This window comes from Ovis canadensis, chromosome 10 (genome assembly GCF_042477335.2).
Source record: "Ovis canadensis isolate MfBH-ARS-UI-01 breed Bighorn chromosome 10, ARS-UI_OviCan_v2, whole genome shotgun sequence".
Lineage (NCBI taxonomy): Eukaryota > Metazoa > Chordata > Mammalia > Artiodactyla > Bovidae > Ovis > Ovis canadensis.
The window spans coordinates 16,477,897-16,498,318 of NC_091254.1; the positions used below are offsets into that span (position 1 = coordinate 16,477,897).

General features: G+C 40.4%; 1 protein-coding gene across 3 annotated transcripts in view; it reads left to right on the plus strand.

Moving 5' to 3' along the window:
- DIAPH3 (diaphanous related formin 3) overlaps positions 1-20,422 on the plus strand; it is a 562,554-nt gene that overhangs the window by 18,333 nt on the left and 523,799 nt on the right. For 2 of the 3 annotated variants that reach the window (XM_069602158.1, XM_069602160.1), the window contains exon 2: positions 13,007-13,039. The exons of the other annotated variant lie outside the window; for it this stretch is intronic. In XM_069602158.1, the coding sequence (XP_069458259.1) occupies positions 13,007-13,039 (33 nt within the window). The remainder of the gene's footprint in view (positions 1-13,006; positions 13,040-20,422) is intronic. 3 annotated transcript variants of the gene reach the window in all.

The following is a 20,422-nucleotide window of genomic DNA, read 5'->3' on the forward strand; positions in this document are numbered from 1 at the left end:
GACGTGAGTCTGAGTGAACTCCGGGAGTTGGTGATGGACAGGGAGGCCTGGCGTGCTGAGATTCATGGGATCGCAGAGTCAGACACAACTGAGCGACTGAACTGAACTGGATATAAAAAAAAGCAGGTACAGTAGATTTATCTTCATATCCTCACAGGAGCGACAGTAATCAGTCATTTGCTCTAGGTTATTATGATCACTGGGGGACTTCCGTGCCTGTGGCTGTCAGCTGGTGACTCCCCCATAACCCTTGCTGACTTGTTAGTGTGCTTGAATGGTGCGGTAATCAATATAAAACTATGTGCTTTCAGAAGTCCTTTACAAATATACTTGGGTTATTACTAGAGAGTCGTTACTAAAGTCTCCTTGGCTTTGTTGGAGGATTGCCAATGCAGTTTAGGCTGCAATTGCTTGATCTTACAGCTTGACTATAGAAGTTGTGTTCAAAACCCAAATTGTGACATAGAATGTTATGTGTTGGAATGTGGCTGTGTCATAATGTAACACAGTGTACATTTGATACAGTATTGGAGTGCTCTGTATCTAATCTCATTCATGAATTTCTGTCTCCAAATATCCCAAATTTCTTTGGATAAGAAGTGCAATGAAGAATATTAAGGTGAGGAACCCATGTGTTTGAGCACGTGTAGCACTGGAAGGATAGTTACTTATATTATTTTTTGAATAGTGGAAAAGGGAAATAAGTGACCTAGGTTATTTATTTTTTCCTCTGAAACCTATTGAATTGTAAACTCCTTTGAGGGCAGATGCTATGTTTTATAGGTATTTATATACCAGACCGGACATGATGTCTTTCTAGCTTGCGTTCATGCTGAGTCACTTCAGTCATGTCCGACTGTTTGCGACCCTGTGGACCATGGCCCGCCAGGCTCCTCTGTCCACGGGATTCTCCAGGCAAGAGTACTGGAGAGGCCGCCGCGTCCTCCTTCAGGAGGTCTTCTGAGCCTGCATCTCTTAGATCTCCAGCTTTGGCAGGCAGGTTCTTCACCACTAGCACTATGTGGGAAGCCCCTTGCTATCTTAGATGCTCAGTGGTGACATCTTGCTTGGCTAGCATTTCTAAAAGAAGTGTCAAGTGTAACCACATTTTATATATAGTACTGGACTGTATGTAAGAGCTGGAATTGTGCTCTTTTTCTCCCTTCTTGAGACGTCAAATTTGTAAATAGGCAATAATCTTTTTGACTCATTTTAAGTAACAAACCAATTTAGAAGTAGTAATAAAAAGTAGTAATCAAATTATGCAAGAAAACTTAGTGGTGATTTAAAATGTTATTTTAAAAAGTTGAAACTTATCAATAATTTAAAAGAAATTTTCTTTACTTAGACTTGTGTGTGTATGTATTTTAATGATATTTTGAAATGTGGATATTTTTGTGGCTTACGTTTAGTCTTATTTGGAAGCACATGGTACATAAGACATGTACTAAACTGTAAATTCTATGAATAACAAAAATATTTATTACATTTCTATTTTCACTTAAGCAGCTTTAAAAAATAAAAGGGAAACTCCCTAGCAAAACATATATTTTTGCATATATATGTTATAAACATAAAATTGAGTCAATTTTCAGAAATTACAATCCTCCCAGCTTCTTATATTCACTCACCTCAACTTTCAAGATAAAACTTTTTAGTCAGTATTATGACACTTAATAACTGTCCAGTTGGAATTATGCTTGTCTTTCTTGCTAAGATTTTATCTTCAATTTCTTTGCCTCATAAACAACTCAGAAACTGCTTTATTTCTGTGGGTCTTCCTCCCTAGTTTTGGGACGGCGAAGACTGAGGGAAGGGAAAGGGAGAGCTCTGAGCCTGGGTTTGGGTCTCATTGACCAAGACTCCGTTCTCAGACTGGCCACTCTGGTAGATCACTCTTGTGACAGTTTCCTGATCAGTGAGATGGGGATTCGCTGGTGGCTCAGTGGTGAAAGAATCTGCCTGCAATGCAGCAGACACAGGTTCGATCCCTTGATTGGGAAGATCCTATGGGGTAGGAAATGGCAACCCACTCCAATTTTCTTGCCTGGGAAATCCCATGGACAGAGGAGCCTGGCGGGCTACAGTCCATGGGGTCGCAAAGAATCAGACACCTTAAACCAAGGTGAGATAATGGCTAATTTGTAAGATTGTTGGGTGTGTTAGTAGTTACAGTAAGGCTCAGTAAGTGTTGCTAGGAATGGTGATGTGCGGTAGGCTTTATCATATGGCCTTCATTTTGCAGTCTTGGTTTCTGTCTCAGTGAAGGCCTCTTTTCGGCTTAAAGGCACATACACGATCTAGTTTAGGCTTAGAAAGAGCAATTGTAAAGAGGCACGGGCCTGTCCCTGGGATCAAGAACAGCTAGTTTAGCTGTTCCTCTCTTGGACTGGAGCTGAGAGCTGAAAGCTGGCAGCTTCCCTTTGCTGGGATCACGCTGTCCCCTGTTGCCTCCTAAGAGGCATCTGCTCCACTCTTGTGTGTCTGCATTGTGTTGCTTCTACTGCTTTGGTTTTCACACAGCTAATCCCAGAGGCTCACAGTCCTAGGTGTATGTGACGCTCTCAGTCCTGATTTTCATATCTGAATCCCAAGTCTGGATTTCTGGGAGAGTGAGGGTTTGATTGGCTTTGCTTGAGCTCTGCTTACTCAGCTGTGGCAGGGCTGGCTTTCAAAGAACAGGAGGACTGCCAGTCCCCCCTCTGATACAGAGAAAGGGTTGCGTGCTTGAGACATATAAACCACCAGATGCCTGCTTTAGCTGCACCTGTGGGACTTTGCAGATTCCTTGATGCTAGGCACCGAAAGACAGTTCGTAATAGTTTGCCCACTTTAGTGGTTTCTAGCAATGGTTATTTACTAGAGTCACCAGGAGGAGCTCAAGTACTTATGACAGGCCCTATCTTTGGGTATTTTGATTCAGTTACTTTGGGGTATTACTCAGGCATTTGTATTAGGCAAAGAAAACAAAAACTCTAAACCATTAGCTTAATATCGTCCCCGCACTGTGATATAAAGATAAGGGAAACAAGTTTCCTGACATATTTAAGAAAAGAGAAAAAAGATATACACATGATCTGCCAGATAGTGATTGTAAATGAAAGAGCCATGGACGACAAGGTGGAGCCACCAGTTCTTGACGATACTGACGGTTCACCGCCCCCCCTCCCCCCCCCCCCGTAAATGTGCATGTGCATTACCCACTCAGTCTGTTTGCTTCCCTCACATCTTATTCTCCCCTGAAGCTGTCAGTGTCCTGAGGCCCAGGCAGCAGGCTGCCTTTAGGGATGGTGCTGAGAAACTGCTGCTGATTGGAATTCTCAGCCCCAAAGAAAAATGACAGCATGTGAGAGACGCTGGCAGCTGAAAGGAGGGTGGTTTAATACCATTAACACTCAGCTAAACCTAAGAAACCTGTATGCAGGTCAAGAAGCAACAGTTAGAACCAGACATGGAACAGTGGACTGGTGCCACATTGGGAAAGGAGTGTGTCAAGGCTGTGTATTGTCACCCTGCTTATTTAACTTCTATGCAGAGGACATCATGAGAAATGCTGGACTGGAAGAAACACAAGCTGGAATCAAGATTGCCGGGAGAAATATCAATAACCTCAGATATGCAGATGACACCACCCTTATGGCAGAAAGCAAAGAGGAACTGAAGAGCCTCTTGAGGAGGGTGAAAAAACTGGCTTAAAACTCAACATTCAGAAGATGAAGATCATGGCATCCGGTCCCATCACTTCATGGCAAATAGATGGGGAAACAATGGAAGCAGTGACAGATTTTATTTTCCTGGGCTCCAAAATCACTGCGATGGTGACTGCACTCATGAAATTAAAAGACACTTGCTCCTTGGAAGAAAAGCTATGACCAACCTAGACAGCATGTTAAAAAGCAGAGACATCACTTTGCCAACAGACGTCCATCTAGTCAAAGCTATGGTTTTTCCATAGTCATGTATGGATGTGAGAGTTGGACTATAAAGAAAGCTGAGCATCAAAGAATTGATGCTTTTGAACTGTGGTGTTGGAGAAGACTCCTGAGAGTTCCTTGGACTGCAAGGAGATCCAACTAGTCCGTCCTAAAGGAAATCAGTCCTGAATATTCATTGGAAGGACTGATGCTGATGTTGAAGGTCCAGTCCTTGCCCACCTGATGTGAAGAGCTGATTCGTTGGAAAGGAGGAGAAAGGGACGACAGAGGATGAGGTGGTTGGATGTCTTCATCGACTCAGTGGACGTGAGTCTGAGCTAGCTGCAGGAAGTGGTGAAGGCCAGGGAAGCCTGGCATGCTGCAGTCCATGGGTCACAAGTAGGTGGATACACCTGAGGCACTGAACAACAACAGAAGCAGAGTTGCTGATAAAGTGGAGTCAACTGTCACTTACTGTTTATGTTGATACTTTTAGCATGTTGTGATACTTACGCATTTGTAACTGTTGCATTAGGAGAATGAAGGCCCTTATCCTCTAGATGACCTGGTTGGGATCTGCCACTCTTCCTCTTCTCCGATTTGATTCCTGTCACTGCAGCTGCGCTGGCTCTCTCCTTTGAACTCTAGATGGGCTGTCTCCTAATCGCCTTTGTTCCAGCTGCTCTTTTATCTGAAGTACTTTCCCCGCTTGTCTACATAGCTACCTCCTTAGTCCACTTCCAGTCTGCTCAGATGCTGCTTTCTCAGTCAGTCTTATGCTCACTCCAGTTCTTCCTTTTAAGACTGCATCCTACAAACCTTCCCACTCTACTTTCCGGGCCTGCCTTCCTTTGAAGAACTTTTCATTTTTAGCAGAGCTCTCATCACCTTTTAACATCTTCTGTAGCTTACTGTGTTTGTTGTCTGTTTCCCCAGTGGAAGGTGAGCTTCTCTAGGACAGAAATCTTTGTTTTACTGATGGATTTCTTGCCAGTAACGTAGTAATATTTAATAAATATTTGTTGATTGAATGAATGTTTTAGGAATCTCATTCTGTGAGGGTAAATTTTGCCCTACCACTTTTCCCTAAATCATGGCTAAAACTTATTTCTGCTTTAGTTTTAGATCATTATTAAATATTTGCATGTTAATTAGCAAGTATTTACGCAAATTTAATTAGTATATAATTAGCAAATATAATTAGCATACAGTAGAGACACTGCCTTTTCTCCCTGTCAGCGTTAAGCACTTCTGTTATGGTGCTTGTCCCACTGTCTTGCATTTGGTTATTCACTCACTGATCCTTTGGTTGTAAACTTGTAAGGGCAGGGATTGGGTCCTCTTTATATTTACTGTAGTGTCTTGGACATGTTGGGAGCCTAATTGTATTGTGTAGTAGCAAAAAAAAAAGGATTACGGGACTAGATTGAAAAATCATGTCTTATTTCTTATACTTTGTTATCTTGTCTTTATTTGCATTAAGAAGTTATCAAGTGAGTGGTATTTACCTTAGCTTTCTCAAGATGGCATGGGATCATTTACATTTACAATAAGGAACAAAGATAGATTTCTTTTATTTCTGACATTAATAAGTGTCATAAAGTAGAAAAATAAAGCTAAGTCAATATATTATTGTTGCCACAGAAATTGAATTTATGTCAAAAGGATTTGTGCTTGTGATGTAGTGATTCGTATATTTTTCTTGAAATTAAGTCTCTAGCAGGTGACAGCATCAATAATTCACAAAACCAAGGAGCCTTTTGAGATAGGTTAATTTATATACGTGGATTAGAAAACAAATGAATAATGTGCTTAATGTATTCTGACATATTTGAAAATATGCACCAAGAAACTCAGCCTATTAAAAAGGCTGTTCACAGTATTTATTAGATTTTTATCCTTCTTTTGCTGTCTCATACATAACGTTTTTATTCAAAAAGGAACTAATCTATATTTTCTGCTTGGTGTGAGAAGTATTATCCATAGTATTTAAAAACCTTTTCTCATTAAAAAATAAATATGCTCATTCTAGACAACTGAGGAAATACAGAAAAAAATATAAAAATAAAAAAGTGCCAAATCCCACAATTCAGATAGATAAAATTAACAGTGGTTCCTGTCTGATTTTTTCCCATAAGTGTATATATTAACAAAGTTAGAATTATATTGCAAATGCAATTTTACTTCAACTTTGTTTCATGTAACATTACATTATAAGCATTTTCCCTATGGCAGAACTGTAATCTATTTACTCTTTCCCATATTCTGAGTTTTAGGTTGATTGCAATTCTGGTTATCTAAATAACACTGTAGTGATATATATATATATGTTTGTATGTAAGAATACTTGATTGTATTTCTTATTCTCTCTGTAGATTCTAGAAATAGAATTACTAGGTTAAAGAATAACTACTAGTAGAATTCTTAGTTTGAACATTGGATTTATTTGACCAAAATTGTTCTCTAAGGTTTAACCAAATTTATTTTCTTTATGGTGATGCTAGAAGTAAACAAATAAAATCCTTCTCAAATAATAGATGCACTGATGCTTGGTACATATGAGCCTCAGGAATATCCAGTCTAAGTTTGTGTCTTGTGCGTGACATCTAAGAGATGAGGCAGGCTCAGAAATAACCTAGTAGTTGGATAAGCTTCAGGCTGATCTTGGAATCTCTGGGACCATTTAAAATCTTCCTACAGCCAATACCCAGCCTTCTTCAGGTGATGTAAAAGGTTTTTGGTTCTCATGACCTGGAACACGACCTACTTGTAAAGGGGCTCAGGGGTTTGAATTGTCTTTTCCTGGACCCATTAGAGAAGAGTTTCTGATCGGGTAGTTTAGGTGAAAGAAATTGGAACAGCTGAAGAGAATATCTTAAAATAGATATGAAACCTGTGTTCCTAGGATTAGTCATTAGGTTTTCCCTTTGAAGGAAGAGGAACACTAGAATTCTGCTAGAATAAAACATAACTTGTAAGGTGTTCAGCCCCTGTGATGTGTAGTCCAGGTGAGAGTGCCAAGCAGCGATTTGAGAATTGCTTTTTCTGGAGAGGTAGTTGTTTTCTCGCAGTTATGTGGCAGACTTTTGATCCTTTTGAAAACCTTGTGCCCTCTTAGAAATGAATCTTTTCTTTTCACATGTGTAAATGGTTGAATGATGCCTCCTCCTGAAAGATGGTCTTTTACAAAGAAGAAGTTATGGAGAAGGCAGGTCTGGCTTCCTAGAGGGTAGGAGTGCTGAAGCCATAGATAATGGACAGTAGACAGGTGTTTATTGTCCTGAAATAGGCAGAATTACAGTTTGGAGTAAAGGAACAGATGCAGGTGTGGGTGAGCTTTTTCTGCTTCTCACCTGTTCTAACATCGCCTCGCTCACTTTCTTCTACCTCGAACTACAAAAGTGGCCACATGAACAGTGAGGTGACTGAAAAATGCTTCACTTTGTAGTACCATAGCGCCAGCTCTGCTCTTGTCCTCAGGGCTGGGGAAGTTTCAGTGTTATTTTTGAACCCTGCTGAGATATTGGAGCCCTTGAAGAACGATATTTTCTAGGTGTATCTTGTGGTTCCTGGGAGATGACCCTTAGGTTTATCCACAGGTGTCTAGTGTCACAGTTGCTAGTGGTAGCGTTTTGCATTTTTATACTCTATAATTAGCATTGATATCAAAATAAAGACAGGTGTGTGTGTGGACCAGAAATGTTACTAGGTTAAAATACATATTCATTACTGCTTTAGTGGAAGGGAATGATCTGGACTTTAAAAAAAAATTTTGAGCAGATTGTGATTAAGAGAGGGTTGAGTCGGGCCCTTTGCCCTCAAGGTGTAACTTTGTTGGGTTGGTCAGAACCTGTCACCCATTTTATCAAGCAAATAGTGTCATGTTGTGGTTTGATGTAATAAACAATCTTTGATTCTTAGGTACTAAATATATGCTTATGAGACTGAATTCTTACCTTAGAAAGAGATTAAGCATTTGAATAAACAATGCAATTGGCAATTAATCCTGCACCCAGAGATTGTTCAGTTTTCTTAAATCAGTGCTAATGGGTGCCTTCAGGGACTGTCCCCAACTACTGACTCCCTGTCTCTCACTTCTCTGAAATCATTTGCTGCTTCTCTGCACCCTTCTGTTCATTTGTTTTAAATGGGCCATGGGACAGGTGTTGGTCTGCATGCCGCCCTGGGGATGTTTAATGCAGATGGTGGTGGAGTGGGGTCCTGGGCTCACTGCAGCAGTGTTCTCTTGGGTCCCAAAGTGTGCAGGATCCCAGGCCCCACCCTAGACCTGTGGTACCAGGACCTTCACCTGCGAGGCCTGTCACCTGCTTTTACAAAGCAAGTCTTGGTGTGTTTCTTGTGCACACTAACAAGCTGAAAACCAGCTGGTCTTGGATGGTCAAGTTTATCAGAATTGGGTCTGAGTCACTTGTGTTTGAAGACTTCAGTCTTACAGTTTTCCTCTTGTTGGTAATTTCTCGTAAGGAGCCAAGTAAGCTGTATAAACTTAATAGAACTGATTGCGACAGCTTGTTTCCACGCTCTGACTCTGCTGACAGTGATCCGAGCCTGCTAGCTTGATGCCTGGTGGGCCTTCATGTGTCTGAGGACATCAGTAGACAGATCCCTTGCTCCCTGCTAACCCACAAGTGCCAACCAATGAAAGAAAATGTAAAATTTGCTAAGAGGCTTGAGCTGCAGTTTAGAATCTTTTTCTTATTGCGTACGAACCTCAGAGGTTTGTATGTTGCTTTGTATCATATCATGTATTTGGTCTTTGTTACTTGTTAACTAAGTTGGTAGAAGGACTGTTCTTCATACCTCTTGATATTGACAGCGTTTTGCACAGTACTCTGAAAGCTGTGGATCTGGTTTTTGACAGCATGTGCTGTCTTCAATAAGGTTTTGATGCCTTGCTTAAATGGGAATATAGAAGCCTGTGTTCTGTGTTTCTGTGTCCGCCCCCCACCCCCCCACCGCTCCAGCTTTTTGATTCTTACGTTCTTTTGAAGAAAAATATTTAAAGACTTGTTCTCTCTTTCAATTTCAGAGTGATCCTGTTGACTATTCATCCTAGGAGCTGTCGTTAGTAGAAGGCCTGTCTATATGCAGAGCTGCTTGCTTTTTAGGGAGAAATAGAATTAGCAATTTGAGATGCATCAGCCCGCAGGAAGGTGGGTGAGGTTTGGCTGGGGAAGAGACCCCCAGTGTGCAAGTACTGCACCTTAACCAGTTACCGGTGGTCCTGGTTTCAGAGTTATTTGTATTTTGACATTATCACCACTTTTGTTTTTATCCCATGGTTATAAAGCATTGACACTTATAGAATCATAGGCCAGATAATAGAACTAAAGGTCATAAAGCCACATCTAGGTGTAAATGCTTTAATAGGTCTAACATTCTGTACTTTTAACTTTATTCCCCCACTCCCGCAGACACAACCCTAATGTTGCTATCAGGTTGTTATTTTTAAAAGTGTTCCTATTCGGTTTCATTTACTAGTGGTTTTATGTTTCTGTTTCCTTTCTGATGTGGATGTCAGCAAATTCTGCTCGTAAACTGAATTGATGGGGCCATTCCTGTTTTTGCCATCAGACAACGTAGTCAGGGCATGCTGATAGCTATGAAACAGAAATACTTCTTCATTTCTAAAAGTGTCTTGGTTAACCAGACATTTAAACAGTATTTTATGTACTAGTATAAGAGCAATAATATAATAAAGTTTATTTTTTTAAATTAAGGATGTCACCCTTGTAGTTTTGTATCTACAGAAGCAAGGCCAGAACTCCGCAGTTATCTGAGGCTTTTATGTCATTCTGTCCCCCTTCTCTCTCAACTTTTTTAGAAGTCTGTAATCTAAACAGGTAGGACTTTGACATAACCTAAATTTTATAATAAACTTGAATTAATAATTGATTTTCAGAGATCCTACAAAAGATGCCACTTGATCTAACCTATACATTTTTTCACTAAATATTTAGTATTTCTCCTCCTCCACCCCTTATCATGTTTGAAATGGACTGTGATTAGACAATTAAGTTTTTAGGAGAAATTACTCAGAGTTTTTAGAGCTAGCTTGTCTTTGGTGGTTTGTTTCAGATTGCATGTTGGCTGAACAAATAGCTATATAATCTCTGTTTGCTGTAAGCTGAATCTTGAAGTAGAGCTTATTCTGTCTTTACTGTTTTGATGTAGCAACCAACACTTTCAGATGCGTTTTCTTTAAGTCAGCATCTCTCGTCCTGTCATGGGCCCTGGAACTTGCTGCCGTCATGCCTACTGGCTTCTCCTGCTGGAGGGAGAACGGATAGATCAGTGTGTTCCAGGAGAGACGGAATCGTGAACCTGACCTGAACTTCTTGCTCGTCTCTCAGGCTGTTAAACTTCCCCTTCCCATGCTTTGACTTTTCTTACTTTTCTATGTAAACCTTATAATTCTGTTGTAATACATCACATGTTCTTTTTTGTGAAAGATTGTCTGTAATAGTTTGTAATTGGACTTATAGGCATGCTTGTATAGTTTTTGAAGAACAGGCCAAGCATTTTACAAATTAATTGAGTTGCTAGACCCTCAATGAAATAGTTTAACGACATTAAAAAAACTATTACCAAAAAATGAATCCTTACGTGTCTTGTTTCTATTCAAGAGTGACTGTTTTTCTGAAAGTTAGGAGTCCAACTCTAGTTTAAAAGGCTGTCCTATTTTTAGGTCTTTGAAGGTAGATGAAAATATTCCTCTTGTTTATTTACATGTTCTGAATTTTACATCGTGTAACCTATATTCTTTACATTTTCTGTATAATACTTTATCTTCTGTGCAGTTCTTAGTTCATAAATCTTGCATAGGTCATAGTCTCGTTTCTCTTAAAATTGTTAGTGTGCTTCCGTTGGTTTTTCTCTCTGCTTCCACGTCACTTTTCGGCATTTTCCTCAGACAGCTTGCACTGGCATTGGGGGTTGATAGTTTGTGTCAGTGACAGTCTTTCACTGTCTTGAGACATACTCCCCCAGATAGGGCTTCAGCGTGATGCTTTTCATTAGCTTCCTTTTCAAGCCTTAGGCCGCTTAGAATGCTGTTGTATCAGAAGTTGGCGCTATTCTTTTTTTCTTCTCAGATGAACTTGAAATGATCCATTTCAGGTGTGATGTGAGTTGCGATTGGGCTGATACTTCTAGTTGGAGAATGAGAGAGCTGTATGTTTAGCCAAGGGCTTCCCAGGTGGCGCTAGTTGTAAAGAACTCTGCTGCCAATGCAGGAGACATAAAAGACATGGGTTGGATTCCTCCTGCGGGAAGATCCCCTGCAGGAGATCATAGCAGCCCACTCCAGCGTCCTTGCCTGGAGAATCTAATGCACAGAGGAGCCCGCCGGGCTGTGGTCCATAGCATCACAAAGAGTCGGACATGACTGAAGCTACTGATGACACACACACGTGGTTAACCAAGTGCTGTTGGCTGGAAGCCTCTGATGGCGGGAGGGCACACATACAGCTGGCAGTTAGAGGAGGGGACCCCACACAAGCTTGCCTCTGCTCCTTTCTATGCAAACTCAGGAGCCGGGTGGACCTAAGTTTAATTCTAGTCCTGGTCTCTGGGCCAAGACTGTGGCCTCTTTGCGCCTCAGGGCTACTCCCGCTTGCACGGGCCCCTGTGCGTGCTTGTTAATTTCAATGCTGAAGTTGTAGTGACTGACTAAATTCTGCAGCCCAGGCTTCAACATTACTCTTTCATTAATCCAGTATTACTGCTAGTTTGCTCCTAGTTGAGAATATGTGGTCTGCTGATCCGGCAGTTCAGTCTGGAGCCTAGTGGTGTGCTCACCTGTCCGGCTGTGTTCTTGCTGGTGTACACTCAGCTCATGCTGGGCCCCTTCCATCCCCGTTTCTCCTGCTCTATGAGAAAGAGCATCTCTGAAAGGGAGAAGAGTCTAGGGTAGTGATTTATGCTGTACAGATTTTCAGTCTGAATTGTCATTGAGAATAGATTCATGAGCATAACAGTGAATTCTGCTATGTACAAGTGTGAATGATAAATTTCATTCTGTCAATAAATGTTGAATTTACCTACGTGCCACTTATACCATTAGATGATGAAGTGTTAGTTGCTCAGTCGTGTCCGACTCTTTGCTACCCCATGGACTGTAACTGACAGGGCTCCTCTGTCCATGGGATTTTCCAGGCGAGAATGCTAGAGTGGGTTGCCATTTCCAGCTCCAGGATTAGTTGTTCACTGCTAACCTGTGTCCTTTGATACTAATCATAGACCTCACCTCATTTCCTCTCTAGGAAATGTGCTCGGTCCTTTCTCTACCATTTTAAAGGTCTAACAATACAATGAATGATAAGGAGAAGTGGAAACTGACTTCAGCTACTTGAGTACAAATCTTCCCCAACTCCAGAATTTATAAAAACTTAGATTGTTTTTCCCCTAAATGCTTAATTTTACTCTTGAACTCTACTTTGCAGGAAACCAATTTATTCACTTTCTAAAGTGGCCCAGTGTTTGTCTAGCAAGGAAATCAGCAAAAGGGTTCTCAAAGAAGTAGCAATGAAATTGAAAAGTGTCTGCTGTCACCACTGGTGATAAATCAAACTGATGTTAAAGATGCAAATAGTCATTCCAGTACTCTTGTCTCTGTTATTGGAATTGTTTAAGTTAATTAAGCCAGCAGAGCACTTCATTATCTATTATACTGCATGCTAATGGCAGATTTAAAGTTTCACTTTTATCATTTGAAAAATTTTCTGAAAATCTTATCTAAATTCCTATATCCATTGCCATCTAAGTCTGTATACTTAATGGTAACTAATACTGTTATTTGGGAGAATATATTTATTGTACCACAGTGAGGTTTCTTTCTAGTTGGTGAGGTTTACAAAGCCAAGAAATTTTACGAGACTATCACATTCAAGGTAACTTTTGTCCATCTTTTTGAGAAAGTGATTAAAACAATATATAATACATTTTTATTAGACTGTCAGGAATTTAATTATATTCAACTTAACATTGTAGAATTTTAAATGTACTCTATTAACTAAAATTAAAAAAAGCTATTATAAATTACTGATATGATTGATTTCTTTCATTTGCAGCATTTAAATATCAGGACACTGACGGATGATATGGTAAGATGATCCTTGAGGTTTCCTTTGTTATAAATCTTAACTAACCCTCTTATGTTGATGGTGTGCTGCACTAACACCTTTAAGATTACTACAAACTGCATGTTTTGGAAAGGAACTCTTTATGGTGCTAAAGTAAAGGTTGAACTGGTGAAATATATTATATTGTTGCTTTTGAAAAGTAAAAGGGACTAGTCAATTTGTTCATTTAAAATTTTTGTTTAATCACAAGTTGTTAGTCAACTTGGAATCATTCAAATCAGTTCTCCTTCTTTGGGGATGAATTGCACACTTCAGAAAGAGGTACAAACAATAGCTAAAGACATGTCAGCTTTTCAAAAATACGTAGTTACTAATTAAAGTAAACCAGACTAAACTATCACTGATATATTCTTAAAGTTTTGTTTAAAAACGAGAGAACTAGATATGCCTTACCCTATATTCTGTATGCTGAAAATAATAAGCGTTCTTATAAGTACTTAAAACTTTATAGCACCATTATAGATTTTTATATACTCAAATTTTTATATATTCAAATAAATTTTACATTCAAAAAATAAATATATGTACCTAGAATACAGTGAGCACTCAAAAACTGTTCAGCATCTCTATATCCAAAGTACCATCTTAGGCATGTGGTTCAGGGGGCATACAAAGATGAATGAGACATAGATCTGGACATGCACAATTTAAAAAACTGAATTAGAATTCTACATTTTACTTCTCTGGGTAGAATCTAAGGAAAGGATATTTATATAAGCTTCTCTGGATAACATTGTTTTTATAGGATAATATTCAGAAATGGTGGTAATATTGAGCAGTAATGCAGATCTTGGGTATAACTTCCCACCCTGCAAGGTGGGTGATGTCTGTATTTAGTGCTGAGCGCAGTGGGGCTCAGGCAACTGAAGTAGGTGGCTTGCCCACATGTGCACGGCTGGCAGTGGAGTAGCTGTGGCTGAAGTCCTGTTCCTGCTTGCTCCAAACCCACACACTTGCTGTGCTGACTTAGCTTTCAGATGATTTCTTAAAGGCCAACAGTAAAACCATGTGCGATTATTATGTTTGATCTTGTATGAGAATTTACAGTGGTATTTTTGTAAAGCCTCCTTGAGATATAATTCATATAGCATGTAGTTCACCTATTTAAAATGGACAGTTGGTGGTTTTTTAGTATTAATATATTTGCAGAACTGTAAAACCATCACCACAATCAATTTTAGAACATTTTCATCACCTAAAAAGAAACCTCATACCTATAAACAGTCACTCCCAATTTATTGCCAACTCACCAGGCCCCAGGCAATGGCCAGTCTATTTTCTGTCTGTAGATTTGCCTTTTCGGGACATTGCATATGAATGGAATCGGTTGCTCTTTCGTGACTGAGTTCTTTCACTTGACATCACGTTTTCAAGGTGCGTCCATGTCGTGGCCTGTGTCATTGCTTCCTTCTGTTGCTGAGTGCCTTCTGTGTGATGATATTCTTGTGGCTTATTCATATTTTGTGGGCACTCTATGTTTGTTTCCCTCTTTTCATTCAGATCCCGCCCTTATCTTTGTTTTGTTACTCTTTTTTTTTCGCTTTGCCACCCCTCAGTCTCTACCCCACGTTCTAGAATCAGGGTCATGCTATAGAGTGGCTGCAGCCTACTGCGCTGGAAGCCTGTGTGCTTTGATTTTCTGTTAGTTAATGGGCACCTCCTCAGGGAAGACTTTGTCCCTCCTGCCTCTTTTCCTCACCTTTCTCCTTCTTGTCCCTTGGCTTTGTAAGGTCAGAACTTTTGGGCTCTACCATACCCTGTGCATATTTTTGTCAAAGCAGTCTATGATTTGTGATCCATCTTTCTCACTAGTTTAAATCTTTTGAAGACTGAGACAGTATGATGTTATTAATACTTCCAGACAAGTTGTCTGGCACATGTTAAGCATTTTCATCAGTTTGTTGAACAAACGAAAGAGTGAGTCTCGGTTTTGCTAACCTGATATTGAGTTTGTCTTGCATCTGGTCCTGGCTTAGTCCTGGCAGGCTTTCCAGAGATGGATCTTGGCTTTCCACAGGGTGGAGCAGCTTTGACAAGGACCTGCTCTCAGCCTTTCCGACCACCTGCCTGGGTCACTGACTGTGCCTGCCTTTACCTTAGATGGTTCCATGGTCCCCTTCTCTCCCAGGGGAGGCTCGAGCAGGCAGGCTAGTCCAGGCAGCTGGCCCAGGGTTGTGGAGGCCAGAGAATAAGCGTGGCTGTCTTGAGCAGGAGAGCCCCGAGTCAGCCCCTTCTCGGGCACTGCTGACTGCCGCCCTGTGGAAAGAGCAGTGGACGCGGAATCAGAAGTCTCCCGTTGGAAGACAGAACTTCACCGCTTCTCCACTCTGTGACCGCGGCAGGTCACTTAGCTGGTTCACTTGCACATAAAGCAGGACTAATTTTATGCCTTTCCTGCTCTCCTCTTAGGATTTTGGTGAGTCTCATCGAAGCTCAAGTGTGTTGAGCTGCTGCATTCTGTTCTGTCCCTATTCACGCGCTTTAGAAGATACTGCCCGGTGTGGACAGAGGGGTGGTGTGACTGACTCATTTGCAGTTGAGTCTTACAGGGGGTGTATGTGTCAGATCGTGTAGAGATTTGAGGAGAGAAAGGAAAGCTGGATACTCTGAGGGCTCTTTAAACTATTTCTGATGAGTTGCAGCACATGGAAGCATTTGCCACTGATGTTTGATGTGTGCTAGCAATGTGTTTTCTAATCAAGCTTTCCCACCACTGCAACTTGTGCTGCCTGTATGCCTTTAATACAGAACTTCCTGACGTGAATAGACTTTTTTGGGGCAGGGCTTGGGAGAAGGCATATAGGAATGATGTCTGCTGTAGTCATGTGTTTGAATAACAATATTTTAAAACCATTAATCGAGAAATCCTGGGAAACATTAATGTTAGAAACTCATCTTAGGTTGCTTTTTGTTAAAGGCCTGCAAAAGTACTTCACATTTCAAAGTAATTTCTTAAATTACTGTCAGAATTAAATTTCATAGGACACTGTTGGATTAAGAGAACGGAGTGTTACTGTAGCCTTGAGGTCCATAGGCACAATTGACATACTTTAAACAGTGTTTGTTCTATGAATATCTGGGCATCTACTGTGTGTAAAATGCTGTTCAAGGTGCTAGGGTAATATAAAGGTGAAAAAAGTAATTTAGCTTACAACACTCTTTTGTTTATACCTGGGTTGAAAAGAAAGGTCTCCTTGTAGAGACTAAAAGGTTGGGAGGACAGTGAGGGGCCAAGTGTGAAAGGTAAGCTGGATGAAATTGAATGTGCATGTCACCATGCTAACTTTTCCATCAAAGTGTCCCTTGGGTGTTTTTGTGGGGTAGGGGTTATTTTTGACCTGCTTTTTTCTCCCTTGTCCTTCAGAACCATTTGTCTAAAGTGCAGTCCTCCTGCTGATCTTCCTCTCTCCTTTTATCTCGCTATAGCCAGCATTACTATTGTAATCCCTTGTGTGGCCTGCAGCAATGGTTTTCAAGCTTCTTTGACTAGGATCCACAGTAAGAAATACACTTTAGTTTGTAGCCCAGCACACAAACACAGATTCTCTCTGTTGAAACAAAAGTTTCTAAGAACCTATATTTAATGTTTCTAAGCATAATGGTTAAAACAGATCAAACCAGCCCATCCTAAAGGAAATCAACCCCAAACATTCATTGGAAGGACTGACGCTGAAGCTGAAGCTTCAGTACTTTAGCCACCTGATGTGAAGAGCCGACTCTTTGTAAAAGACCCTGATGCTGGGAAAGATTGAAGGCAAGAGGAGAAGGGGACAACAGGGGATGAGAAGGTTAGACAGTATCACTGGCTCAATAGACATGAATTTGAGCAAACTCCAGGAGATGGTGAAGGACAGGGAAGCCTGCATGCTGCAGTCCATGGGGTTGCAAAAAGTCAGACATGACTTAGCGACGGAACAACAACAACAAAGCCTAATGAACTCTGATCTTTTTCTTTCCCTTCCTTTCTACTCCTTTTACTCCTGTCCATCCCATGAAAAAAAAGAAAGGTGATCCAGTCCACTAAGTGGACTTCATAACACCAAATAGTCTACAGTTATGACTAGCAAAACAGACATGTCCAGTACTGCAGCCAGAGGAAGTCCCGAGCTCTCTGTGAGCGTCTGCTCAGTCCACATGGGCACATGTTGGCGAGCAGGGTGAGTGTGCCCGCCCTCCACGTACCAGCTGTGCGACTTTGAGTGCGTCGCAGGGCTTTTGAGCCTTGGTATCCTTGTGGGATTTTTTAAGAGCTAAATTAGGTAATATATATTCAGTCAGTCCAGTTCAGTCGGTCAGTCGTGTCTGACTCTCTGCGACCCCATGAATCGCAGCACGCCAGGCCTCCCTGTCCATCACCAACTTCCGGAGTTCACTCAGACTCACGTCCATCGAGTCGGTGATGCCATCCAGCCATCTCATCCTCTGTCATCCCCTTCTCCTCCTGCCCCCAATCCCTCCCAGCATCAGAGTCTTTTCCAGTGAGTCAACTCTTCGCATGAGGTGGCATGGAGTTTCAGCTTTAGCATCATTCCTTCCAAAGAAATCCCAGGGTTGATCTCCTTCAGAATGGATTGGTTGGATCTCCTTGCAGTCCAAGGGACTCTCAAGAGTCTTCTCCAACATCACAGTTCAAACGCATCAATTCTTCGGCACTCAGCCTTCTTCACAGTCCGACTCTCACATCCACACATGACCATAGGAAAAACCATAGCCTTGACTAGACGGACCTTAGTCGGCAAAGTAATGTCTCTGCTTTTGAATATGCTGTCTAGGTTGGTCACAACTTTTCTTCCAAGGAGTAAGCATATATGAGTAATTAGTAATAAGTACTTAAAAAAAATGAGATATGATTCCATATAATATAATGCATTAATTTTAAAAGTGCAGTATGCATTTTGGCAAACTGTACGATCATGCATTTACTATAGTTATGACAAAAAAACATTGCCATCACGTCTGTGTTCCCTCTGAGTCCCTCTGTGTCCCTTGCAGTCAGTTCTCTTCACCCTTCCTGGCTCTTGGAAAAAACTAATCAGTATTTTGAGCTATCCAGTAGTTCAGTCTTGAAATTCATTTAAATGACATCACATTGCATCGTGCCATTGTGTCTGGCTTCTTTTACTTAACATAATGCTTTTGAGATTCACCTAACGTTTGTCAGAAATTTGGGTTTATCAGAAATTTGCTCTTTTTATTACTGAATGGTGTTCCCTTGTTCCGTAATACTAAAGTTGGCTTATATATTCAACAGTGTGGGTTGTTAGCAGTTTTTGGCTATTATGAAAAACTGCTATGAACATTTGAATTCAGTTTTTTTTTTTTGAGACATATGCTTTCTTTTTGGAGGGTGAATTATGTGGTTTAACTCTGTAAGATACTGACACATTATTTCCTCTAGTGACTAATGATGATGGACATTTTTCATGTGGTTATTTGCCATTCCTTTCTTGTTTATGATGAAATGTCTGTTACTAAATACAGGACTATTGAAATTTTCTATTTCTTCTTGAGTTAGACCTGATAGTTTATCTTTCAGGGAATTTTTTTCATGTTATTTATGTTGTTGAATTATGAATTATTTGTGATATTTCCTTGTCTTTTTAATGTAGGATCTATATTTATTTCCTCTTTTTCCAATTCTGATATTGGTGATTTGTCTTCTGTTTTTTACCTGATTAGTGTGCCTAGAAGTTTATCAATTTTATTGATTATTTCAGAGAACTGGCTTTTGGTCTCACTAATTTTCTTTATTGTTCTTTTATTTTCATTTATTTTATCTTTATATTTCTATACTTTTGCTTTATTCTCTTAACGGCTTCTTTGGGTGGAAGCTTAAATAATTTATTTGAGAACTTTTGTTTTCTAATGAGAATTTTATGCTGTAAATTTGCTTCTGAGAACTACTTTCGCTGGTAATCTTGTGAATATTTAAAGTAGTTTTAAGTTTCGTGTTGATTTCTTTTCCCCATTGATTATTTAGATGTATCTTGTTTAATTTTCGAATATTTGAGGATTTCCCTGGTATCTTTATGTTGCTGATTTGTAATTTAAGTCCCTGGTAACCAGTGATTTCATGCTTTGTGTGATTTCAGTCTTTTTCGATTCGAGCCTTGCTTTCTCCCCCAGAATGTGGGCTGTCTTGGTGGACAGTCCATGTGTATTCTGTTTTTGTTAGGATCGGTCTGTAAGTAGTAAATACGTCAAGGTGGTTGATAGTTTTGTTCACATCTTCTATATTCTGAGTTTCTGTTGCTTTTTTCTAACAATTATTGAAGAGTGTTGAAGTCTCCAACTATAATTTTGGATTCTTAAATTTTTCTTCTTAGTTCTTTCAAGTTTTGCTTCCTGTTTTATGAAGCTCTGCAATTAAGTGCGTATACATTTTGTATTGTTTTAATTTATCATTATGAAATGATCCTTTTTATCCTCAGTAATATTTATTACTTTTTAGTCTTTGGGCATTTAATGGATTTCTCTGCTCTGCCTGATACAGTTATCTCCTTCTCTTTTGAAGAACAGAGACTGTTGGCTTCTGTGGCCCGCACTTTATGGGTTTCTTACCCCTCGGACTTTTCCTCCTCTGTCTGCTGTGTGTGCGTCTCCTCTGCCTTTAACCTTACACATCTTGTAGACTGTTGTCATCTCTCAGCCTGCTCTCCTGCAGCCACTCTTCTTTTCTTTGTCTCTGGTGCTTGGCTTGGGTGGTCACCTCTGTGTGTACGTATCTGTCTGTGAGTTTTCCTCAAGCTGAGGCATCCATGCGTTGGCCTATTGATTACCTTCAGATGGATGTCTCATTTTTATGTGAAACTCTTTGTGTCCCAAAATAAATTTGTCGCTTCCCTCTTAAGCATATTTCTGTTCCTGTATTTTCATAGAAGGTAACTTCACCCTTCTAATGTTTTGTTGGGACTCTCACAACTTTCTGTTGCTTCCTAAACAGCCAGCTTTTTGGGGTATTTCCCTGGTGGTACAGTGGTTAAGACTCTGCACTTTACCTGCAGAGCGCATGGGTTTGATCCCTGATTCAGGGAACTAAGATCCATCATGTGGGGAAAAAAAAAAATCTGACTTAAAAAAAAAAGGCAGCTTCTTGCACAGCAACCAGAATGACCTATCTAAATTGCATGCCTGGCAATGCTTTGCCCTGTTCGTCGCTGCGTAGTTGCACCTTTACCTATAGGTCAAGCCTAAAGCTTTTTGCCCTGGCACGTAGGCCTCCATGGTAGGACCCTGCTTCTCTAACTTGATACACATCTTTCAGTCAGCAAGCAGGAGCCAAGTAAGTTGCTGGAGAATTTACTCAGAGAATGTGGAAACACAGCTGCTGCTTGGAGAAAGGTG